At 40.8% G+C, this 25,887-nt stretch overlaps 2 protein-coding genes across 3 annotated transcripts in view; one reads left to right on the plus strand and one right to left on the minus strand.

Moving 5' to 3' along the window:
- LOC146434842 (uncharacterized) lies at positions 1–14,331 on the minus strand. Its single transcript, XM_085066541.1, has 4 exons — positions 14,314–14,331; positions 12,571–13,180; positions 5,094–5,343; positions 1–3,467 (listed from the first exon to the last, which is right to left on the minus strand). Exons 1-4 carry the CDS (start codon positions 14,329–14,331, stop codon positions 3,428–3,430), a joined length of 918 nt encoding a protein of 305 aa, XP_084922667.1. The 3' UTR covers positions 1–3,427.
- Positions 13,097–25,887, plus strand: part of SEC22A (SEC22 homolog A, vesicle trafficking protein) — an 18,456-nt gene continuing 5,665 nt past the window's right edge. The window contains exons 1-6 of one of the 2 annotated variants that reach the window (XM_085066960.1): positions 13,097–13,246; positions 16,177–16,344; positions 17,868–18,071; positions 18,802–18,965; positions 20,110–20,304; positions 24,806–24,924. In XM_085066960.1, the coding sequence (XP_084923086.1) occupies positions 16,187–16,344; positions 17,868–18,071; positions 18,802–18,965; positions 20,110–20,304; positions 24,806–24,924 (840 nt within the window). In that variant the 5' untranslated portion in view covers positions 13,097–13,246; positions 16,177–16,186. Of the gene's footprint in view, positions 13,247–16,176; positions 16,409–17,867; positions 18,072–18,801; positions 18,966–20,109; positions 20,305–24,805; positions 24,925–25,887 lie in introns of those variants that run through there. The other variant, XM_085066959.1, reaches the window with a different exon arrangement.

A 25,887-nucleotide genomic window follows, 5' to 3' on the forward strand; every position in this document is an offset into this window, starting at 1 on the left:
AGCAGCCTCACTCTGCACTGCCACTCCAGGGGGCACAAAACAGCTTCTCACAGCAGAGCGCTGTGACCTGGGTCTGAAATGTTCCTCTTGCTCCTCAGTCTGCCCATCTTGTTTTCTTCTAGTTTGGATCTGCAGGCCATGCTGAGGGGCTGCTCAGGAGGGGAATGGCATCTTACCTCCTTCCTGGGTGTTTTTTCCTTCTCTCTTGCCTCATTAATGGGACTGTATGTTTGGCACTGTTAAGATGCTGAAGCCATTAGTGAGTATTGTGGAATACCAGTCGCCTGATTGGCCTTGTATGGTAGCCAGCTTGTTAACCATGGCATCAATTGGAATGGCCATGGAGCTCTGCCAAGTATCTTCTCTTATTAGGCACCTGATGAGCCTCTTCACCCAAAAAAATCAGCTGCCTGATAGTACATAATATCACAGTATAAAAGTAGCCTAATTTATGAAGTTTCTTACTGTGTTTTTCCCCTTTCAATTAGCAGAGTTACTTATGTTGTGTATAGCACTTTCGCAGAAGATCAAGATGATTCTTTATTTCAAGCTATCCTCATGTAAATAGCACACACTCTGCCCTGCATTTAGGAAACAATACATGTTGATGCCATTTGATCTCAAACAGGAATTCTTCTGCTTTTAGCAAACTGTCGAGTATGATCAGTCCAGAACTTGCTGCATCTCTTTTGATCTCAGTCAAAGCAGCTGGCACTAACAAAATACAGCCTCCAGAAAATGCTGAGCATTTCTGTGCATAGGCTATGCCTATGCTTGTGCTAATTGGTGAGAAATGTAGACTTCTTCAAACATAAGAAAGTAAAAAATGATAGCTTGCCAATGGTGACTTCACTAGTCAGGATCATTCTGAATTACAGACCTTAGTAAATGTTTAGGATAAGACAATTGCACACTGTGCTTCAGACCAGTAATTCCTTACAGCTGGTTACACCATAATAAAATGAAGGATTCTCATTTTTCCCTTCGGTCTTTTGTCAGTTACTTCTTGGACTTGGGCATTCATTTTTTCTTGGCTAATCATGTGTTAATGCACAAATATAAAATATTTGAGAATAATTTACCTTCTGTTACAGGGTCATGACTCATCTGGTTTATGGTCTGAATGGTTTTTGAAAAATACAGTTTTGAACACCATAAATGATTACATCAAATGGCTGACAAAAGCCTTAGTTACTGTGAACTAGAGTGTACCAGTAGCTCGGAGCTTTGCTTCCAAGCCTTTTTAATTAGTAGGCCAGGTCTGGATATCAGTCACACTGTTTTAGTTCTGTTGCCTCCAGCAAAGCAAAAGTTGGTGTTTATATTTGCTAGTGAAGTCAGTTTATGTTTACATTCACATCAGTCATGTTGAAATTGAAATACTTTATTATTTTCTACAAACTGTGAATGAAAAATAAATGTAAGAACTCTTATTTTCTGTAATTAAATGGTTGGTCATTTCACACATTCAGACTTTCCAGCCTGTCGCAGTAAATGCGTAGCCCAGGCGTTCATAATCACACAGGAATTTCTGCCATGGTTAAAAGTGAGTAATCTGGGCTTTCAAGTCATGAATCATTTATCAGCAAGAAACTTAATTGCTGATAACAAATGGTTTGCAGTGAATCAGAGATTCTGCTCTTGCAATTACGGGTTTGGTCTTTCAGTCTTTTTAAGGTGTGATTCAAAGGTCTTGGACATCCGCTACATAGTTAACCCTAAGCAGATTAAATCTTGTCGAGGAAGGGTAAAATGTGTACACAGCAGAGAGGCTGAGCAAGGATTGTGAATCACTTTGTTCCCCAGTGTTGGTTTAAACAAGATAAAAATAGCCCACAGGGCTGAGTTACTCCTGCTGTGTGGTTGGACCAAGAGATGAAGGGCAGCAGGGCCAAGCATTTCGTGCATACTAGAAGCTGGATAGGAAATGGTTTTCCCATCTAATGAAAGAGCCTGAGATGTTGGATTTGTTTCATCCACCAAAACGAGGGAAAAGAAGGGAAAAGTTCCCAACAGACAGAATGCTCTGGGATATGGGAACACAAATTGGGAGTCCCAAGTAGAGCATGAGTTTCCATCCCAGCCCCTGCAAACACAGAGGATGATTTGGTTCTGTTGTAATCTGTCTATCTCTAACCCAGTAACTACATCCTTACTTGTTCAAACCAGAGCAACTCCTGCAAGAGAGACTGGAAGAGATTTGCTTTCCAGTCTTACTCAAGAAAAGCAGCCTAACAAATCTCCATTTCCTGTTTCCTCCCCCTGTAAAACTGCATTTTGGATCTGACAACCACATTGACCCCCAAGCCTCTCCTAAATAGTTGCAGTTAGGTGAAACAGCCTTGGGAATTTTTCTAAACACCCACTCAGATGAAATTAAGCCCCCAAGTCTTGCTAACTTAAAATCCTTTCAATAGTCATCCACAAATATAGATTGATATTACTGGTGAAAAAAGATTAGAGAAGTAAGGTCTATGTTCTTGCAGCATTTAATTTGGGAGTAAAAAAGCAGATAAAACTCCCACCATGAGTAAGCTCTAAGAGAATGCTTCAGAGAGTCTTGTTTCAGATGGAATTGCTTTATGGGTGATTTTGATTTTAGAGGCGAACTGCTTTTCAAAAGAAAAGTCAGAATCTGGTGACGTAACCTACAGATGTTTTGTCTGTTTGCCTTTTAAAAAATAAAAAGCAAAATCACTCTCCATATTCACTATCAAGAAAGAAATGTTGCCTACATGGATTTCCTAGAATAACACTGAACCCCTGCCAACTGTGTTTTACAAACTATGAAACAAGCTATTTGCTCCAAACGACACTCGGGGGAGTGGGGACTGCTGCCCACGTGCACCTCGTTTTAATTTAATAGCTTACTTTAGTGTGATTGGGTCTATAATGGAGCACTGGGATTGCAGGAGTAAATTCTGAAAACTGAGAGGTGGGGGAAAATCAGCTTTTATCAGCAGGTGTTGAGCACTGCAGCCAAACGCTGGCATTTCCTTGCCTTTGGCAGCCCAGCATCCCTGAGTGTTTCATGGCTCTGCTGGAACCACAGGAGTGCAGCCCTTTGGCTAATCTGGTTGTGTACATTACTGCTCTGTGCTGGAACTGATTGGAAACCAGAATTTTTCCCATTAGTTTCTTTGACTGGTCATAAGAAGATGCTGTGTTTTCTCTGCACATCCTGCTTTTATTTACAGAGTGAGGAAGGAGGATACCTGGGTGTCTACAAAGGAAATGAAGCCAAATGCCATTTTTTCTGCTGGCAGCCAGGATTCCTGGGGACTGACCATTGCTGCTGAAATGCTCCCTGGAAAGCACTACCGACTGGCTTGGCTTTGGCAAGATTTTGCAAAGCACTGTCTGGTGCAATATTGCAAAAAATCTCAGTATCCAAGGTAGCAATTTCCAACCTCTGGTTTCCGAGGAGTTAAGCTGAAGTGTAAACTCTATTCATCAGCCCAGTGTAACTGTTTTTGAGATAGAAAAAAGATGGTCAGTTAGCCCAAAATTTAGGAAATCACAGCTCTAATGCAGGCCCATTAGGATGTCTGGGTGTTTCCACACAGCTGCCCGACCTGGTCCTTGGTTTGTGAGATTCCTGCCCAGAGCACTCACCACTGCTGCAGGGAGCCAGCACTCCTTAAGGAACACTTACTCTGTGTTTGCTTAGAAAGCATCATAGTGCTAATTATTCTCATTAGCTTTGAGCCACTAATAAATTATCTTTCCTATTGCTCTTCCATCACTCAGTAATGAGAACCATTTAGCCAGATTTTGCAGATACTGCTTGCTCCCTCTCTACAGCATGATTCCCTGCAAGCATTCATCATAGGAAAAGAGCTACGTGAACAAAATCTTTTCAAATTAGTCTCTGGTGCCCCAGTTAAGTGGGTGTCTACATCGCAGGCATGCAGAAGAGCCTTCTTCATTAATATGTGCAATTCTGCGCGAGCTGATTAGCTCTTGCAGCTCATTTGATAGCAAATGTGTAAATCCGTCACACTCTAAATGCCAAATATGTGCACAGCTAAATTATGGAGAAGTAAGAAACTGCAAGAGTTGGGAGTCTTTATTTGGAAAAAGAGGTCCTTATCCCATGCATTAAATTGGAGCTCTGGGTTTATCTAGAGCATTTGTCACTCCTCTGCTTTGTCATTTTACTGCTGGCAAAATGAATAATTCTTCCTGTCGTGTTGCTGGTCCTTTCAGTATGTGTGGGTGTTTAATTTGGTGTCCAACATTTGTAAAAGACACCTGGTATCCAGCCTGAGTTCCCATAAAAAACAACAATCGCCATAGCACAATGCAATCTTCCTTGTGCAGGACAGGAAATCAAACTCATCAGTTACAACTCTGTATTATTAATAATGCAGTTATCATCACTTCTCTTGTTCTTTTTTGTTTGTAAAAATCTCGTGAAGAAAAGGAGGGGGGATGAAGCTAGGTTTTTTTTAATGTTCATGTTTGTTAGCCAGGGCAGTGCTGCAGTGTAATTAATGTCGTGGTGTATTTGTCAGCACAACGGAAGCACTAAAGAGTGTCACCTGTCAGTGGGGAGGGGCTGGTCTGCTACTGCTGCAATCCGAGTGCCCTCGGCCAGTTATTCTGGGACCAAAGAAGGAAACTGGCCTTAAGAGCTCCTAATTTATGCATGTTTTTCCCCCTCTCCATGCCAAGTAGCTGCAGAGCCAGCCCAGCCTCAGGGCCTGGACACACCAGCTCAAGCATCCTCTTTTTTATTTTCTCTCAGCACACGGGGAAATCGCAGTGCAGACCCAGCCTGACCTCCAGCACTATTTTGGCATTACCTTCTGGGCATACAGGCTAGGGGAAAAAGCTTCCCACTTCCCAAAAGTTGTGGCGTGGGAAGCTGTCTTCCTCCAAGCTGAGCATAAGTCTTCAGAGAACATTTCCTCGGAAAATGTGCAGCACAATAAAGGATCTCTGATCCTACAGCCTCCAGGTTGATGGTGAGGAGATGCTCCTTACTGTATCCCATCCCACAAGCATGAAACAGGATGATCAGGTCCACCATTTCCTACTGCATCCCCAGAATGTACCAAGATCTCTCCAAGGGTGTAGGATTTGCTTACCAAGAGGACAGCTCTGTGTTGGGCAGACCTGCAGTGGGTACACAGTCCTCCCCAGGGACAATATGGATGAGAGGCTCTTTCTTTTCCTTTTTCACAGAGGGACAAGCATCCTTCAAGGCAGATCTTCCCTGATCCAGTGGGAGGTGAATGGAGCCACGGGGGAGCTGCTGCAGGAACACAGAGGCACTGCACAATGCTGGCCAGCTCCATGCAATTCCCTTCAGACTCTGGGGTCCATCATGCCTTCTGCCTGCAGGAGACCACAAAGGCATTGTCACTGCTTACCTAAAACTCACCTCTCTGCCAAAGCTTTTCTTAGGCAAAAGAGCAGCACAAAAGGAAGGCCTGCAGAAATCAAAGAAACAGAATTCACCATGGAATAAAGTCATGTCTCTCTGGCAAGGTATTGTAGTATGAGGTGTATTAGGTATATTTTGGATGGATGTATAATCTTAATTGTTGTGTATTGTTTGTGTTGTAGTCCCAAGATCCAGGTCCTCATTATTCTAGATGCTGTACAAATATATAAAAGTCTGTCATGCATGGAAAGGCTTTTATTATGTAAATAGTCAGGTTGGGAAAAAAGAAGTAGTGTTATCTCTGGTTTACAGATGAGGCAAAAATGAGACGGAAAAAAAAACAACAAAGCATTTTGCCCAAGGACACACAAAGTCTGTGGGTCAGCGGTGGAGTTGAAATTCAAGTCTTGATTTAGTTTCTTACCAGCTCTTCTTTCAATTTGTGTACTGCCCACAACATAATTAAAATTAAGCACAAAGAAGACAATACCATGTGTAATTTATCTCTATCTGAAACAATCATCCAGCACCTCTTAGCTAAATCTTCCCCAACTCTTCTCTGTTTCTTCAAAACCTGTATTTCTTCTGTGCCCAGTGCCTGTGATCACCATACAAGTCACTGTACATGCTGTCCTCTGATTTTCTGCAACCATGTATCAGTTGACTATAAAGCTGTTCAGGACAAGACCCTGTTTGTCTCAGTTGGATGAGCCTGCCAAATTTGTATTCCAATGCTTTTAAAAAGTGATACTAACATTATTTAGATTAAAAAAAGAATGCATATACATTTCTGCTGGGACTAAAGAGTCAACCAATCTATAACTTCTGCTCAACACTACCTGCTAGTCAAAATTGTATATTGATGTAAATAACTAATCTATACCAAAGACAAATTAAAACATGGATTTTTCACTGAAAAAAACACAATATATTTTGTTTTGTGTACAGCAATATTTTATATCTGGCTTTTGGAAAGAATGTGGGAGGAGAGAATTGTAAAAGTCATGACAGTCACTGGAAAACAGAATAAAATGGAACTGGCATTTGTCGCTGTTGAGCAGCTAGCAGAGTAATGAATGCATCGGTTCTCAGTGGCAAGAAGGAATGACCTTTATTGTTTTGATTTCATCACATTTATAGAGTTCTCAAAAGTCACCTAGATTGGTCAGCCAGAAGCCTTCCCCCAGGCCTGATTGGCCAGGCCTGCACTGCCCAAGTTCTGGGACACTGTTCCAAAAACATCCAAACTTTATCTTTATTTACAAAACACAAGAAAACTTCTCATGGGAAAAACTGTGCTAGCCACAGGCATTTACCAAGGCTAGATAATAGCAAACTAATTCAATAGGTTTCTTTGATAGAGTAATTAATTAGCTAGACAAAGAAGGGAAATCTCACTGTCTGGACTTGAATAAAATGGCCGATGAGGAGCCATGTATAAATTTGTATCTCCTGCATGGAGAAGTCTGAGATTTATAGAGTAACTGCAAGGCATACATGGTGTTGGAAGATGAGAAGTTCAACTGTATTGAATGGGAATTATTCAGAGCTCCTAAGCCATAAGACTGATTGTTATTATTTTCATCAGTGACCTACTCGGAAAACAGAGGTGTCTGATCATAAAAATACATTGAAGTCACCAAGTTAGGAGGTGTCATCAGTGTAGAGAAAGTTCAGAATATCACACAGCAAGAGCTGAATATCCTTAAAGAGTGAGGCCACAGAAGTAGTAAGGGAGGTGGCAGCAGACAAAATTCTGCAGGAAACCTGCAATGACACAAAAAGATTTCAAGTTGCCCCAGTGCAGCGTGGGCATGGAAAAGGCAACAGAACTCTACAATGTAATAGGAGACACATTTCTAGCAAAGCAAGGTAAGTATGAACATCCTTGAATAAGACTCCAATAAGATTTTGTTTGGAATAAAACTCATTATTTTGATCATATGAAAGAAAGCTGTGTTCTTATTGAAATGGGTACAGCAAAGAGCTGCTAAGAGGAGGAGACTGGAGAACCTTTTATGAAATGACAGCATGCATAAGAGGCTTGTTTAGCCCAGCAGCTGAAGACTGAAATATGGTTTGACTGGTCCTGTAAATACATCAGGTAGGCAGAATATTAAAGGTAGCCATCTTGTTGTATGAGCAAGTGGGTATAAACTGGCCATGAATAATTTAGACTATCAATTAGGTGTTCATTATCCACCTGAATAGTGAGGGTATAAAAATTACAGGGATGAAACCATACCTAGTTTTAACTAGGTATCACAAAATATATGAAATGGAATATGTGCTCCAGTTGCCTGCAGTATGTGGGGACTGGATTTGATAAACCAGAAAGTCCTGCACATCCTCTGTCTTAGTGGGTTTCTATTACAGTGAGCCACCACCTCCATCTTTTAATCTTATTAGATATTACAGTACCTATAATCCCTTCAATCCTAAGAAACCTTTTTATCCTTCTGAATTAAATTTCAAATAGAACACCCTAACTGTGGATTACAAAGCCATATGTGTTTTCTTTCTTGCTCAATAAATTTGTTGTGGTGATTATCTTAAACAAAGACAAATTTCATTAGGGACCAAAAATTCTTTTACTATAAATTATAGTGTTTATGGCACAACAGTACTAACAAATAATGATGTTTTTTATTTATTGTAATTGTTCAAATGGCTCCTAATGAATTTTTTGGCCTCATGAAGTGATCAGCTTGGAATGACTTTCCCTTCTATGAAAATATTTAAATACAAACAAAGTCTGCCAATGTGTTCAATTACAGTCATGCAGGGAACTAAAGGGATTATGTGTACTAGGAGTATATTCATGTGGCTTTTCAGATCAGCTGCTTCTACCAGAGAGGGAATAAAGTAAGCAGAAAAGTCCCAGAGAGAGCCCATCACTGTTGGAAAGGCTTGGGACATGATCATCAGAAAAGCTCACTCATGTTATTTCCATAAGCCCATAATGCTTATGGCCCTGTAAATAAAAATACATTAACAACACATTGCTTTTCAAACTAATTGAGATGCAGTGTGAAGATTACTTTTCAGAAATAGGATGTTCTTTATGCAGGAGATCATACTGGGCCCTGCTGCAACATGAGCCATTGGGATAACTGTATTTTGTTCCAACAGCTGCATTTATTAGCAGTGAGAGACTTTCTGTGACATTATGAGGTTGGTTCAGTCTTGTAAAACCCTTGAGAGTTAAATGCTAGTGTTCCATGAGAGAAACTCTTGGGCCCAGCACAGGACCTTAAGACTGAATCAGCAGATGAAGCTTTTAAAAAAGAGAAGCAAGGAAATAAACCACATATTCTGCTGATGATTTTTATGACCGTGCTCACACTTCTGCTGATGCTGTGTTAGCAAGAACAGTTCATTCCAGTGAGTATAATCCCAGCTCTTGCGATTATGGACACAGGTTTCTCTAAAACCTCTAAAATTGAATGCAATTTTTTTAGAGTTGCAAAATTGTTAGAAAGTCATGGGCTTTTAGCCAGTGCCATGATTTCAGGAGCCTGATTAGGAGTGTAAAGGCCTCGTGATGCAGCTGGGCTGCACTCCACATGAATTCACTGGTTCAACATACCTGTTCTTTTGTGGGAATTGGCATTATTATCCAACAAACATGAAGCATACTAATGATTGTTGGTCTGTTTTTTAACTAAAGTCCCAGCTTGAATAATTCCTCCAGTTTCAAGCACCAAACTTTAGGAAAGATATAAGGAGAAGAAAATGGTACAGACAAAGAAACAATGGAACAAGAAATGTGTAGTAAACAGAAGGGGTTTTTTTGGCTTTTTGGGTTAAAAAAAGAAAAAAAGAGATGAAGGCTATGGGTTTAATTAGTCTAAATCAGGGAAGGCATTTATTTTCCCCATAAATGCAGTTACAAAGTGGATCAGTAATCTGATATATTCCACAGTTTAATTTACTGCAAAGAAAACTGAAGTTGAATTTTCCTTTCGGAACTAAACTTATGTGTTGCTCCTGTGACTCCATCACTGATGAGCACAACTACTGCCAGCTCCTCAAGCTGGATATTTTTCCTTGGGGAAACCTGATTTAAAAGTCATGTTTAAATCCAATGGACAGAGCCTACGGGTTTGTCTTCCCTACCTTTAGTCATCCAAAGCCAAGGTGTATAAATGTAGCTGGACATGTCTGCTCCCTGCAGTGACTGAAGAGAAACAGCAACAAAGAGCTTCTTCACAGAGGGCAATTTCCAGATCACTGAACTCGGGTGAGGTAAATTCTGTCCTAACTCATCTCTAAGCATTTGCTGTTGGGCTTTGCCTTCAGCTGGCTGATGACACACTCAGCAAGTGCATGGCTTCACTGTTTTGCTGTGCTCATGGAGATAGATGCTCCTCACTGGCATTTCGGAGGGGTTTGGCACCATGGGCACTCCTTTGTCACCAGTGCTTCCCATCCTGCTCTCTCTTCAACCTCTGACGCTGTCCATACCCTGCCTCATGCTCCTCTTTGTCTCCTCATCTCTTCTCCTCATTCTGAAACACCTACATTCCTTCACATTCCCTTTGCTCTGACTGGATTTACTTCTTATGAATCTGTTTTATCTCTGGCTGCAGATTTCACTAATGCATTCACTGCACGCTGCCCCTCTGACAATGTTTTACTGCTTCCATGTCTTAGGGGAGTCAATGGGACAAGAAAAAAAACATAATTTAAAGTGTAACTGGCTTGTTATCCATACAAATTCTTGAATAACAGATATGATTTAAGTTCACCATGAGAGCTGGGAGGGTTGGAGCTGTAACCTCACTTCTGACTCTGCCACTACCTCCCTCAAGTGACCTTGTGTGATGTATTTAACCTCTTGGGGCCAGGGTCACCTGAAAATAAAGAATAATGTGGTTTTTTCCCCTAGAAATCTTAACTAATAGATGTATATACAATACTTGAAGTCCTGTTTATGTAAATGCAAAATGCTTATCTTTTTTCTTTAAAACATTTACGAAAGGTTAAGAGAATTTTAGGGTTGAAAAAGAAACAGTTCAAAAGAACTAGAAAAAATTAAAATTACACACGTATGCACTTATCACAAACCTTTAGACAGCCTCTAATTAAGTAATCACTAGTTTTCTGCATTATAGTAGATGCTATCATAAGCTGTTAAACTGTGTAGCAGCTTGTAATACTGTGCACTCTGTTTATACAGGATAAGGACTCTCTGGAAATTATTCAGATTAATGTATCATCATCTGAACATGGGCTTTACTTGTGCATAGTCAGTCAGGATTGAGATGTTCCCATGCTCCATTCTACAAAAGCCTGACTGGGAACAGTTTCTTCCTGACAGGCCAAGATACTGACTTGGAGACGCCAAGTTGTGTATTCAAACACAGACCTTCCATCCCCTGCAAGGCTTTAGCAAGACCTGTTCATGGTGCACATCCTTGGCAGCTCCACCCAACAGCCAGCTTTCACTGAGAGAAGGATGCTCAGGAAAGGCTCTCCAGGACATCACTTTTTCTTGAGCTTTTATGTTCAGAGAAAAACTACCTCACCAAGCAGGTGACTTCTTCTGCAGGGAGACCTCTCCCTCTGCTCACCTGCTCCTTCCTTCCTTTCCCACATCTCCATGCCAGCCCCATCTTCTGACCTTCTACTTCACCACTTCCCTGTCTTGAGTCTGCTCTAAAAACAATTTTTCCTTTTTGCCGGTTTTCCCTCTGCTACTCAGCTCCAGAACCACAGTGAATCTTGTACCCCTTTGCTGTGGCCTTGTTTGACTCACCCCAAGTCCTCAGCTTAGCTGAGCTTTGCTTGAAGCACAGAGGAGAAAGCCGAGAGGCCAAAAGGGTGGAATGAATCTCCAGCAATAGCAATTTACTCCTGGTTCTAAGATCCAAGAGATCATTTGGCCTCACCTGGATCGCTGGAGTAGGGAGTGAGGTGATGCCTCACTGATATCCAGGGTTGCCATAGGTGTCCACTCAATTTGCTTGGAGAAGGCAGAGTTGAGGTTGGAGAGTGCTGATGTGCTCCAGCACCATCCTCCTGATCCCCCTGCTCCTGAGTAGAGCTCAGCAGAGCCTGAGAGCCCAAAATGCGAGGTGTGTTACCTCTATCCCAACACTGCAGTGCTACAGGCACTTGGATAGTGAAGCAGTAACAGATGGAAGGAGAAATTAAAAGGCGTTAGCGAGGAAATAAGCTGTTTTCATTTGAGATTTGAGCCAACAGACTAAAACTGCGATTTGGTACAAAAACAGTGAAGAGTGGTACAGGGAGAAAATTATCCTTCTATCAGTAAAGAAAGTTGTTTTAAAGTAGGAACCTCACTCAAGGGTTAGCAATGAGGTTTGCAAACTTTCACTTTTGTACTGTCATTTGTTGTCGAAACATACCCAGTTGATTTGTCGGGAAACGAGTGAATTAGCCTAGCAGCTGGTCTCATCTCAGCGCACTTTTCCTGCAGGCTTCTCCGTCCCCATCACACACGCTCCAGCAGCTCGATGCTCCGGCAGAGAACCCCAAACACACCTCTGGTTATTCACACAGCGCCAGGCATATGCCAAGGGCTGTGCGATCCACTAAACCTTCTGAACGGCAGCCAGCTGCAGTCAGAAGTTATTACACGGGAGAGCCCAAAGAGCACAGCTCCTACAGCTCAGCTGTGCTGACAACTCGGCCAATTGTCCTGGAGGAGGCTCGGGTTTGACCTCATTGCTCCCCACAGCTCCCTGAGGGGAGGCTGGAGCCAGCTTCGGGTCAGGCTGTTCCTCCAGGGCACAGGATGAGACAACACTCTTTAAATGCCCCAGGGGAGGTTTAGGTTGGACGTTAGAAGGAATTTCTTCACAGAAAGGGTGATTTGACATCGGAATGCCCAGGGATGTGGTGGAGTCACCACCCCTGGAGGTGTTTAAGGAGACTGGATGTGCCCCTCAGTGCCCTGGTCTGCTCGACATGCTGGTGTTGGGTCATAGGTTGGACTCGATAATAGCAGAGGTCTTTTCCAACCTGATTCTATGACAAATTCAGACTTAGCCGAAGCTGTGCGAGGCAGCGTTGGCTCGGCTGTTCCCGCCCAGCCGTGAGGGGGCGGCTTTCCCCCAGTGCACAGCGGCACCAGGGCCGCCCCGCCGCCAGTGCGGCTCCTCCAACTCCGCCGGCTGCCGGCGGGGCTCGCCGAGACCCCGTTCCCGCACCTCCAGGGCAGCTGCAGACGCTCCGCCGGCACCCCGCCCGGCCGCGCCGGCAGCGCCAGCAGCCCTCAGCGCGGCTCAGCCCCTCAGGGCGGCTCCGCCCCGCAGCGCCACGGCCGGAACGCGCGAGGGCGCTGCGGCGCGCGGACGTGTCCGCTCCCACAATGCCCGGCGGGACCCGCGCGCCGCCGCCCCGCTGCCCAGGTACGGCTCGCGCCCCCCGCGCGGGGCCGGCGCCGTGAGGGGCGCGGGCGGGACAGGACAGGACCGCGGCTGGAGCCGCCGCTGCCGCCCTGCCAGCCCTGCCCGCCCTGCCCGCACCGCCCGCGCCGCGGCCTCGCCTCCCCCCGCCTGCCCGTCCCTGCCGGCCCCAGGCCCGGCCGCGGAGCCTCAGGGCCGGCTGCGTTCGCGCCTCGGCCGCGGTGAGCGCGGGGCCGCCGCCGTCACGGGGGGTGGTGGTGCTGGCAGCGCCGCTGCCGCGGGCGGGGCGGGCTCGGGAGGCAGCGAGGGCCGCTCGGTAGCAGGAGCCCGCTGTGTGTAGGGGTCTCCGCCGCTCTCCAGGCGCTGCAGGAGGTTGTGTGAAGTTTTGTGACCTGGAGCGCTGCGGATCCGCCTAAGTCAGTGAGCACTGAGTCAGCGCTTCTGCTGTGGCTGCAGATGGTTGTGTCGGAGCTGCCACGTAAGTAGGTGGTAGGTGAATGGGTCAAGATCCCCAGCTTTGGGATGCAGCTTGTTCCGTTCCCTTAGTTTTTCAGAATTATTTGGACGTCAGGAGGAATTTCTTCAGAAAGAGTGATTATGTATTGGACTGGGATGCCAGGGAGGTGGTGGAGTCACTGTCCCTGGAGCCACCTGTTTGGGAAAGACTGGACGTGTAAGTTACGGGTGGCTGGTGACATGGTGGTGTCCAGTCACAGGCTGGACTCGAAGATCTCAGAGGTTTTTTCCAACCTGATTGATTCTGTGAGTCTTGATTCTGCCTCTCAGATCTCTTTCCTCCTGCCTTTGTGGAAGGGATTATACGGGCTCGTGGTTTAGGATTATTGCCTTGTCTCATCATACCTGACGATGTCAAAGTGGCTTTATTTGTTGTGTCGTTCTGTAGTGCTCCAGTTTGTCATACGAATTTCTGAAGTATGCTGTAGAGTGAAAAAATTAAGACTTCTACCTGTGTAATGCAGCTGTCACAACCTCGGAATTGGAGACAATAAATGGTCCAGCAGTATTAGGTACACTTGAAGTAAACACAGAAGTTTTATCTTCATTCTATGTCAGACAGGAGTGCAGCTTGCACTCACTTCCCAGTTTGATATTTTATGGAAGGTTTTCATGAGAGGTAGACATCCAGCAAGAAATGCTGGGATTGAGTTGATGCTGAAGGCTATCAGGTGCAGGAGGGTAGGCTTGCCATTACACTACATCTGCTCAGAATTTTGAGAAAGCTAGATTTTTTAAAGCTGAAGCGTCCTGAGCAAATCATAGTCACAGGTCACTTCCAAGCACTTGTTGAAAATGTTACAAGACTGTGTTGGATAGGTGTAAAACAATTAACTGTCAGATCACAAGTTAGATGACCACTTTGTTACAAAAGACTGGAATGTTCCAGTTTCTGTTTCCAATATTTCTAGGACTTTTCTAGATGCTGTTTCGGGATCAAGTACTGTCGTAACACTGAAGTAAACAACATGATAATTGAATATGTCTTAAAAAAAAAAGTGCAGTGAAACAGGCTCTGGTTTCCATCACCTGAGGTTTCTCATTCATGGGAGGAAATGAAACCAGGCACATGTGCTAATTCATATTTGTGAAAGCGGTGGATGCTGACGTGCATGAGGAATTGGACAGCTCTAGGGAGGGTGGAGTAACTGAGGAGTAGCCGCTCTGCTGACTCTTGTCTGTCTGTGGTCAGCTTTCTCCATGCTCCTCTTTTCCATGAGTTCTCCCAGTCCTCATTTACAGGGCGGGCTGTGAAGGGCTGTAAGGGAAAATTAATAAAGATGGGGCAGAAGTAGATACTACAGGAAAAAAGAACAGTGCAAGCAGGGAGTGATGCTTCTGTGATGTATTGTTCCTTTTGGGGTTTATGTGGGCCAGAATACAGCTGAGCACAGGGTTGTGACTTGGTTTTAATAACCCTGCTAGTTTTTCTGTGAACTTTTCCCATTGCCTCTTGAATTCACACAAGATGCAGTATGGACAGCAGCCTGTGACGAGGGGTTCCACTGGCTGGTGACATGTTTTGTGAAGGACCTCTGTGATACCTGTGAGCCAAACACCTGCTGGTTGCATTTGGTATTCCACAGTTCTGTCATGGAATGGGACAGTGAACCTAATCCCTGCTCTTTTTCTTGCACCTGTAATAGATTTATATACCATTTGTAGTGGAAATGCATTCTTTTGTCATCTTCAGGTGGTTGAGGAGTATAGAATTTTTGGAGGAAAATGTATGGAATTTGTAATGATTTGGTGAATTACTTCATGCAACTTTGAATAGATGTTTAAAAAAGACATTTAGAGGTAGCTCTAAAAGCACTACCTTATCTTTAATGTTCTTTCTTCAATCTCTAAATATGTAAGTGTATATCAGATTTACCACTTGGCTCCTTGTATAAAGCTATTTTGTTTTGATAGCTGGGTAAAGTAGATTTAATAAACTTTTTTTCTTTGTGAATACATTTTCAGGTAAGGCTGAATGTTCTGTTGCAGTATGGGTATTATACATCTCTTGACATATGTATGATCTTCCAACCAAAGTAATTTTCTTTTATTGGCTTTGGTTTTTAGATAGCTTTCGGATAGCTTTTCTGAGGAAGAAATTCATATTTTCACTGGGCGGGTTTTTAAGATGATGGTAACAAAACTTGACTGGTGTTAAGATCCTCAGCTCAACACGATTTCTACCTTGCATGATTTTGTAGTATATTAAGAAAATTGGCAGGTTTCAGTAGACGGTTATCTTCTGTTAAAGAGTGTGTATTTCTCTGAATATAAGTCGGAGTCTCGAAGAAAGTTTTGTTCAAGATTTATGCAGATACTTATTTACGTACAGAATAGACATAAAAGTTGAAAGAATACCTCTAAAAATGTCTTTATCATGTGATTTGTCTGTTGTTTGTGTGTACATGCTCTTGTTGGTGGTATTTATGTTCTTTATCCTTAGTTGTAGGGGCAAAGCAGCTATGATGAGATTGAGCATTGAAAATCTTAATGCTTTGGAAATACAGCTGTGGTTATCCTGTGTTGTGTTCCTGAAGTGCTCTAGTCAGAGGAGGTTATAAATTAATTAAACATAGTGTATGAGGTGAATGATGGGATTCAGACTCAAAGGTTGTGTAAACCTGAGTTACTCCTGTACTGTGCAGACAGATAACATGCTTTCCCATTTTAAATGCTCAAGTGATGGGACTTCCGGAACTTCACTTAAAGAACACAGAAACATTGTAATATATCTGTTATTCTAGTTTTCTTTTTCTTTGAGTATCTTTTGAGTAACCTCCCTTGGCTATGTTCACGCCTTTACAATATGTGTGCCCTCACAAGAAGAGCTGAGGAATGTGTTAGCCAGTAAATATATTTATTAACTTTTTTTGTTTGTTCTTATCTCATCAGATAGCTCAACATGAACTTTAACCGTCGAGATAATTTAAAAAGTGAACAGAATACTATCTTTTCTGCTGAGAGCTGGCTACAGGTTTCTGGGTTTCTACTGCAGAGCAGTCCTACTCACTGCCTTTTCCTGAAACAGGACATGGAGCTACATTCCTTTCTTCATGTTAGGTGCTAACAAAGTTATTTGTTTCATCAGAGGAAATGCAGATCCATGAAATTACATTTTGTGCAAGTAAGTTAATGAAGGGGTATTTAAACTTTGCTATCACATCATTGCTCTTGTGTTTATATTGATACAGCTCCCAAAAGTCCCTGTCAGGATTGAGTCCCAAGTGGTAGAGATGGTTATTGTCAGAGAACCATTACAGTTTAAAGCTCCTCTGCAATTTTGTTGTGCTCTTGAGCTGCTGCCTTGTTTATATGGTTAGCGGCATAGTTAAGAAAATGGGTCCGTGTGAATTGTCCTTCTGGGAACACATGCATGAATTCAGAGATAGGTAAAAGTTTTTAGAACTGTGTGTTTAGTTTCTTGAATGCTTCATTCCAGTAAGCTGATCTAGAGGAAGCCGTGGAATTGGGGTTGTTTTCAGTTTTTGTGTCCAGCTGATGGAAGCACTTTGTTCAGGAGGGAATTCTTTAGTGAAGTGCTGAAATAACAAGGGCACCTGATAAAAGCCCCAAGGTATTGAGCAGACTGCTGTCAACAGTGGCCTTTATGGCTTTGGGGGAAGTCTGATGTGCTGTACAAGTAAAATACAAGGGCATTAATTTGGAATTTATTCAGCTAATGTGATGCATCTCAAAGGAGGTTGAAGTTTGACTGCTGATGAAGCTGAATTTATTAAACTGAAAATGACAACACATTTTCAGTGCTTACATTATTGTATGCCTCTCTCTCTCTGAGGAACAAATAACCTTGAGAAACCTGAATGTTGTTGATTATTCATTAAGTATCCTGATTAATATATGGCCTTTGGGGAGTGGGAAACAGAGAAGTTGAGAGTTCAAGCAAAAGAATTAATTATTTCTTCTCTTTTGTGAAGAGGCAGTGTTTATTTTGGGAATATTTGGATTTCTGACTTGTGAGAATACAGTCCTTCAGCTGCTCAAGCTTGTAAAGCACCCTTAACGTCATAGTTTGAAAGGTGCTGTAAACATGTCAGTATCACACACAAAAGCATATTTCAGCTGTATCCAGAAATCTGTTTCCTTTTGCAGTTTGTGACTGTATGGAACTTGAGTAGCATCATCTGAGGGAGGCAGAAATATTTTTTCATAGTGTCTGAAGTGATAGGTGTAGTATATGGTAGGAGTCTTCAGAGCAGTGTTAAGAGCTGAGGAACTGTTTTCTTTTGGCTTCGTATAAATTCTAGCAGTTCGCCCACTTGTAGGAGAACAAATTTGTGTACTGATGCTTAGCAGATAAGTAATCTTTCTTTTAATACTTGTCTTGCTAAACTTTTCAATGTTTTTCTTTAATGTAAGGTTTGAAGAGCTGCTTTGTGGCTCGTGTAGATTAATAGGTCCTGTTCAGTTAAGTCTCTAGTCTGAGTTACAGTTAAAAATCCTCACTGTGCCCCAGTTGAAGCCTGGACCCAGTAGACAGCTTAAGAAGTTTGATTCATCACAGCTGACTATTGTTTCTGCTTTTACCTTAATTCTCACTCCACCTGATTTGTGTTTTGTTGCAGGTTGTCGTTAACTCTGTTGGCAATGTCTATGATTTTGTCTGCCTCTGTGGTCCGTGTGAGGGATGGACTCCCACTGTCTGCATCGACTGATTATGACCAGAGCACAGGAATGCAAGAGTGTAGAAAATATTTTAAAATGCTCTCAAAAAAACTTTCTCAGCTTCCTGATAGATGTACTCTGAAAACTGGACAGTATAATATAAAGTAAGGCTTCTCTTGTATTTGCAACATCCTGGTTTGTGTCTGTCTGTAAGTTAAAAAGTTAACAGTTCACATTAGAAAGGCTTAATCAAACTAAGATTAATTCTTGGCACTATTTATGTATTAGAAATTTAAAACTGAGAGATTGGAGAAAGATTTGAACCTACTCAAACTTTCATGGAAGTTCCTTTACAAGGGCACAAAGTCATAGGACAACATCATAGAAAGAGTGACTTTACACTGAAAGAGTGGGTTTGGATTAGATATTCAGAAGAAAATCTTTATTGTTTATAGTTCACTTGCACTTTAGCTGGCCTAAATTCTGATTCTAATTTAGATATTTTAAGTGAGGTGAGTAATTTCATATTAACTCCTAGTAATCATGTAGAAGTTACAGTGGTGGGAAGTGTACCCACCTGCATGATCCTAAAAGCTTTGTTATTTCCTGTTTCACGTGTGTGTGTGTATGTGTACACACACACATGTATATACATACACATATATGTGTAATACAGCTTCTCATGTGATTGTACAATGTGGTGCTCAAGTAAAATATTGCCTAAAATAAGTTGTTTTTCTTCTAGAATACTGTTGGACTTTTCAGTAAACAGTTACTCCTTTGCCACCCCAGATAAATTTTTGTTTTGCTGATTACAGAAGATGAGATCAGACTAGACAAGCAGTTAATTCACTGGATTTAAATCTGAAATTTTGAATGTTTTCCTAATTTTAGCTTTATAAGTTCTCTGGGAGTAAGCTATATGATGTTGTGCACTGAAAATTATCCTAGTGTCCTGGCTTTCTGCTTCCTGGATGAGCTTCAGAAGGAGTTCATCACTACCTACAATATGATGAAGACAAATACTGCTATCAGACCATACTGTTTTATAGAGTTTGGTAAGGATCTGACTTTTTTCCCCTTCATTCTCATACTAAGACAAATGACTATTTAAATAGATGCAACTTAATGTGCCCAAAACAAAAATGTCCAAAGCAGTTTATAGCTCTGTTTCAGGTGGATTTAGAATCTGATTTAACTCCTGTTATAATCAGTAAAGAAATATTTCTGGGGGGATTTAATTAGGCTACTAGAGTTTTATCCAAACTTAATTCTATTCATTCCAGTAGGTTTTGGTTTAAGCCTTGTGTGACCAACTCTGGAGTTCATCTTCTACTTAATAGTACTAGGAGTTGTTTGACTTAACCTGTTGAGTCTTTGAGCTTCATAAGTTTCTCAAGTAAAAGATTACAGTTTCTTAGCTCTTAGCTATGCTACCTTTTGTTCAGTACATGAAAGGGAAAAATATTTGTTTTTCTTACGATGTAATGAAGCATTTCATCTTCAGACTCATTCTAAAGCAACTCATATATGTCATTGTATCTCATATATACCAGATAACAACTGTTACAAATTCCATTCATTTATACTGTTTTAACACTACGTATTAGAAATTACTATAATCTTATAAAACTTACTTATAAAACTTGACTTACTTACTTAAAAAACTTATAAAATCACTGTAATTCTTATAAACCACATTAGAGCAAAAAGAACTGCAGTTCTAAAAACATGGGGGAAGATACTTCAGTTGGTTAATTCCTGTCTATAATTCAGTCAGTCAGTTATTGACAATTTCTGTATAACATTGTTGTCCTCTTTGTGAAGATTTCGATGAACACTCTTTTTCTGCCACAACATAATTTTTTCATAAGGATATTTACTAAACTAACAGAAAAGCTAGAATAGGTGCAGTAAATCATTTGTATTAGAAATGCATTGTCTTATGCAGTGCAAAGTCATGAGTTTATTCACAGTTAATTATGTAATTAGATTTTTAGAGCTTAGGTTTTTTTTTTTTAACTGCAGAATTAAATAACCCATGATGTGTTAGGCACAAAATAGAAATAGTGTTAAAAATCCAAGATAAATATGAACATTTCAAACAGTATATTTTAGTTTGTGAACTGCAAATCTTCATGGTTTTGGATTATGTAACTAACAAAGTCTATAAACTCACACCTTTTATTTTAAATTTTGCAGATAATTTCATTCAGAGGACCAAACAGAGATATAACAACACACGTTCTTTGTCAACAAAGATGAATCTTGCTGACATGCAGACCGAAATCAAACTGAGACCACCGTATCAAATTTCTGTGTCAGAACTTGGTTCAGCCAATGGCTTTTCACATGTATCTGTGGGGGAGTATAAGGGTACTGGGAAGATATCTGCAGGTAAGTTTCAGACTTCTGTTTTTATATCCTAAATGAGACAGGTGCAGCCAAGTTAACTTTCTTTTCATTAAAAAAAAGCTTTTTTTCATGTTTCTAAGACATTAAGCTGGTATGCCCTTAAGTGTATTTCAGCTTGGATGTCTGTTTTGTCCCCTGCTCCAAACGCTTGCCTTCCCAAGGCACTTCTTCCCAAGAGGGAGAAATGGCTCTGTTCAATGGACTGCTTTATTGAAGAAAAAAAACCCTGGAAATGAAGATGAGCACTTAACAAGAAGATGATCTTTCTTTTTCTGACCTTTTAAGATTTCTGATGATTTTTATTATTTCTGCCCAGTAAGACTCAATGTTGACATAAGCTGAGAGCAGTGTCAGGAGTCAGAGCAGCTGGAGGGAGAAGCAGCTCTATAGGAAGCCTCTGCAATGGTGAAAATCCAAAGAGCTGTGCTGGCTAAAAGATGCACTCTCTAGAATGAGCGCCTTGTGCATGATGTTAAGAATTGCAATTTTGTATAAAATTGCCAAATTCATTTAAGTAGCCATTAATATTTTTAAACTTCAATTTATTTCATGTAGGAGGTAAATGTGGAATTGTGGGGTTGAGCTGGGGTAAATGTTTGTGCTGTTAAGTGAATCTTCTGAATCGATTTGAGGCCCACCTTCAGATGTTTCCCATCAGGACAGAAACAAATAGCCAAATCCTTGCACTAATACATGGACTCCACATGTGAATCTGACATCATCTGATTTCAGTCTTCCAAGTTTAGAGAAGCAAAATCATAAATAGTATGGAAAGAAGTGTTGATTTTAATTCGTTAATATACTTCCCTTTTTTTCCCCAAAGTACCTCTGTCTATAAATTTTCCTGCAGAGGCATACACTGATGCTGTTCACTTTACAGTGTCAGGGTGCAATCATAAATCATAGAATTGCAATAGTAAATCTAAACATCTTGTACAATGTTGTAATAAATGAGATTTTGTGCAGTTTGTGTATATGTATATATTAATAGGATCTCTTTGCCAGTATATTATCCTTATTATGTACTTACTCATAAGGATTACTCTAGAAGATTGAAAACTGCTTTCTACAGAAGATGAAAACCAAACAAAATCAGTAGGGTGCCCTGGGTGTACTCTGGGGCCCCGATTCTGAGAATTCCAGGTGTTTAAATTGTTTAAGCACTGTACATCCCTTTGTCATCTTTTTACATGTGTGGGCTCTTTTTAAAGTATATAATGCTGTGATACTGCTCTTTGGCCACTTTTGGTTCTTATATTTTTGTTTACTCTTAATGTTCCAGTGTAATCCTGCTTTGTGGAAAAGGTTATGGTGGCACAAATGGCAGCTGGTTAACTCTGAAAATTGTCTAGATTTGAACTTGCAGCTGGGAAAAGAAAAGGCAATAAGCATGAGAGCACTCAGTCTGTGTCAAAATTGGCTGTTTTTTAAAAGTTGTCCATGTAGTGGGAGATGTAGTTTTTATCACTTTTTTGAGTAAAAGTGTTGGAAGGTAATATAGGCCTAAATTAAAATACATAGGGAACATTTCCCTTTTTACTAAAAAAGAAGATTCAACAATAATTGGCAGGTCATCTCATTATTTTTACTTACTTCTCCACAACTTCTTACAGAAGCAGTTCTGTTGTCCTCTTTCCATGTCGATTTTCTTCTGTTTCTCTTTCAGTTGCTTTTAACATTCTTCTTCCTCTGAATTCCATAGATCTCTGTTCAGTTTTCCACTTCCTTCCTTGAGTTGCTGTAGAAACTCTGCATCAAAGGGCTGTACATTTTGAGAGGTTGGCACGTTGCTCCTTCAGCTCTTCACATTTTAGATGCTATTGAATAACAGTGTCTTTTTTAGCAAGTCTGCTACTAGTTTTGTAGTTCTTTACATTCAGCACTTCTCTCTACCCTTGAAAAGAACTTTCTCTGGATGTTTGCTGCCCACTCAGTTGGCTGGACTTCCCAATTTCTCCTTTGCTCTAAGGACAGATTCTCGCAAAAAGATAGGTTTTGCCTAGTGGAATTTCCTGAATATGCTGTACTGTTAAAAAGTAGGACTTGCTATAAGTGAACTGTGTTAAATGAAGTTGGAGAGCATACAGAGGTGGGAAGTTAGGTGGATGCAAGTCTTATTTTGTTACGCAGAATGGCAGAGTTGGAGGCATTAGTTTGGGCTGTGGTGGGGAAGCAGTGGCTCTTACTTGCTCACACTGTAACTGGATGTGTAGCCAGGGTGAAGTGTCCAGGCCTCCTCTGTTAGCAGAGTACTTGCAGGTAGCAGCCCTTTTCCCTCAGAGAATTGTGCAGCGCGGTGAGAAATGGGGGTAATTCTGCACGTGGGAAGCATAAAGTGTGCAGATTATGGATAGAATCTTGCTTCAAAGGTACATGTGGGTGTTGGTAGGCACTAGAAATAGGGTCACAGCATGCTGATGTATGATGTTTCAGGTTAGGATAAATTTACTATTTTCTGAGCTTTTTTTCAGTGAAGGAACAGCTGTCAAATTGAAGTTATTTTTTGCCTGATGGTATACTCGATGCATTTGGTTTTAGTTTGGGTTTTTTTTTTAACATTTTAGTTTTAAATAAACATCTTCACAAGTAGTGCGGTTTGTCACATCATGTAAATTACCTGAATTTTTACTTAAATGTCAACATTAAATTCAGAATCTGTGCTTTATCTGAATTGAGCATTTTTGATGTGGCACTTACCATGTTTCTAAGATGGATGGATATACCAGTTCAAAGTCAATTGCCCTTTACCCTGCCTTCTCCGACATTCCTTCTCCATTCTTTTGGTTTTGCCTTCATGCTTTTGTGTGTAAATGACTCTTGTTGCTTTGATTGTAACACTAAAATTTGTTAAGCCCTGGAGAGTTCAATGACATTAGTAATAGTACACAATGTCCTTCACATTTTTTTTCATTTGTTTTTATACTTTAGTTAGAGAGGTTAGTATTTTATGAACCTTCATAGCCTGTCTTGATTTAGCTGACCAGACTCTTTACTTTTTCCCCTTTGGTTCTCAAAGAGGTGTTCTAAATGCTGTTTTAGCACACAATTTAAAATTACCCAATATATGGGGAAAAGGACATTTTCTGGGGAACTGTGAGTAGAGAGCAGTGAACTAATTTTATCCACCAGTTAATGGAATTGAATTAGTTTTGGCTAAAAACAGTCATACACCCTCAGCTTTTTGCCACTCCAGATGAGATGGTTTAAAAAAAGCCAAAACAACCAGTTGGGAATCATTGAAAAAGAATGGTTTGGTCTGCAAATAGCATATCTAGCATATCAAACCTTAACTGAGTGATTGCTGGGAGTAATGTGCCCTACAGTTAGAAGAGCAGTGAGCTTTCAAAGTTAAACATGGGTTATGCTTTTATTTAAAAAAAAACCCAACTAATTATACACTGTTAAATTCAGCACAAATGAATTAACTGAACTCATCCTGTATTTTATTTTTGTGTTATTGTACACTCATAATTAGAGAGCCCTGCCTGCTTATCAATGTGAAGTAGCTTTTGTTGGGTTTTTTTTTTAGGTTCTGTAACTTCATAAAGTGTTTGAAAAACCTTTTTCCTGAATTTGTGCAATACAAACAACTGGGATTGACACCCCTCTCTCTATTAATGTTACAGTTGATTAACCTCATTGTTCACATCTTTACACTTGGTTGATTTGAACAGAATGATTTCAGTACAGCTCAGTAGTCCCATTGTTTTCCCAATGTTGCCCAGACTGTTAAGAGTTCTGCATTGTTTTTTCACATTTGCTTTCAGTTATTCATTATGGAAAGGGACAGTAATGAGGAACATACATAACTGTTACATACTTGTGACCCTAGATAGGCTTGAGAGAGTGGGTGTGCATGGAAAAAAAGAGTGTTTTAATTTTAATGTGTTTTAAGAGGCTAAGCACAATCTGGAAGGTCCATATAAGATTGTAATATAGATCCCAGCTGAGTTTCAGAGCTGTCTCTTTATGTGTGTCCTTGGTAGCACTCACTGTGTTTATAAGGAAGGGGACTGTGAGATCTTTGCCTCAGCATTCTGTTCAGCAAACATGCTAAATCAGCCTCAAGATCTCACTAATGCATTAGTGCTAAAGAAAAGGGAAGTTGTGAGAGAAGCTCTTAAGTGCGTGACTTATTAGCTGCTTACTAATTATGGGTAGATTTCACTAGCAAGTGCATCTTTTACTATTGATTTCCTGAGCAGCCATCAGTACTATACTGAATAAATGGAACATATTGAGATAAAGATTAAATATAACAAGACAATTCTATATGTGAACTGGAGGAAAATTCACTTTTTGCTAAACTTTGTGCTGAGATATTTACAATGCTTTGTCTTTTTAGAAAAAAGAAAATTACATTTTGTGGTTTGTTTCAGTGACCTCTTGAGCTGGAAGCCACTGAAAAATGAGATTATTATTTTACTGAATTTCTAAAGGCATTGCTTTGACCTTTGATACCTTTCTATGCTCTGTTTTGCAGCCCCTCATCAGCGTCTGGAACCTGTGACTCTGCCAGGGATCGTCTCATTTGTGCTTAGTCTGTTATGTGGAGCTTTGAATTTAATCCGTGGCTTCCATGCCATAGAAAGTCTTCTCCAGGTATTGTAAATGCTTATGAATTTAAAAGTTATGCATCATAGCAATCACAATATCATTTTAGAAGATGATGTATGAACTAAGTTGTACCAGTTTTATTTCAGAAGTACTGTTTGTGAGGTCAGGCTCTATTATGAAACCTGTATTGTTTGTGATCTGTGCATCCTCCTTGAGTGTGCTGCCTCATTCACTGGGGCTGTGAGTTTCAACAGCAGTGGAAGGTGGGTGGCCAAATCCTTCCCTGGTACCTTGGTAGCAGTGAGGATGTGAACATAATGTTCTGTTTTCTAAATTTATGCCAGGGTATGAGGCGTGTAATTTCTATAGATGCTATTTAAAAGCACTTGAGTGAAATGATGAACAGCTTTGAAAATCTGGGCAGTTTTTTTGAAAAGTCCACAGAGCGGGAATCTTTAAACAGGTTTTTTAAAATAGCTTTTTAGAGAACTTTTGGAGTTTTTTGTTTGTATTTAATAAACCTTAAGTAGGATGCTTATTTCTCATTGTGTGCTGAAAGGATCAATGTCAGAAAATTGTCAAGTGATTTCCAAACTCACCTCATGTCCTCCAACACCCCCCTCACCAAACAACATCCTCAAACCCCTTTTTTTTTTCTGTAAAATCTCTGCAATGATCCTCCCTGTAGTCTTTCAGTTTCTTTCTATTCCATTTCTTGTGCTGGTTGTATTCTCACAAGTGCTACGTCACTAATAATGGTTTATGCTTTCAAGCAATTCAGGTGAATATGCTGGTAGTACTTCCGGTCATGCACAGAAAGTGCATGTGTGTTGCCACAAAAAAAAAAAAGAATCCCTACCATTTAATGGCTCTGTTGTTGCGGTGATAGACATAGAAATTAAAAACCTTATGGAAGTTTTCTGAAAGAAAATGTTAATCCTCTTGCTTGGCTGATAGGTTGTCTTTTTATTCAAACATATCTGGGCTTTATAGAGTCATAGAGTCATT

The sequence above is a fragment of the Lichenostomus cassidix genome, chromosome 7 (assembly GCF_008360975.1).
Source record: "Lichenostomus cassidix isolate B80296 chromosome 7, HeHo_3.0, whole genome shotgun sequence".
Lineage (NCBI taxonomy): Eukaryota > Metazoa > Chordata > Aves > Passeriformes > Meliphagidae > Lichenostomus > Lichenostomus cassidix.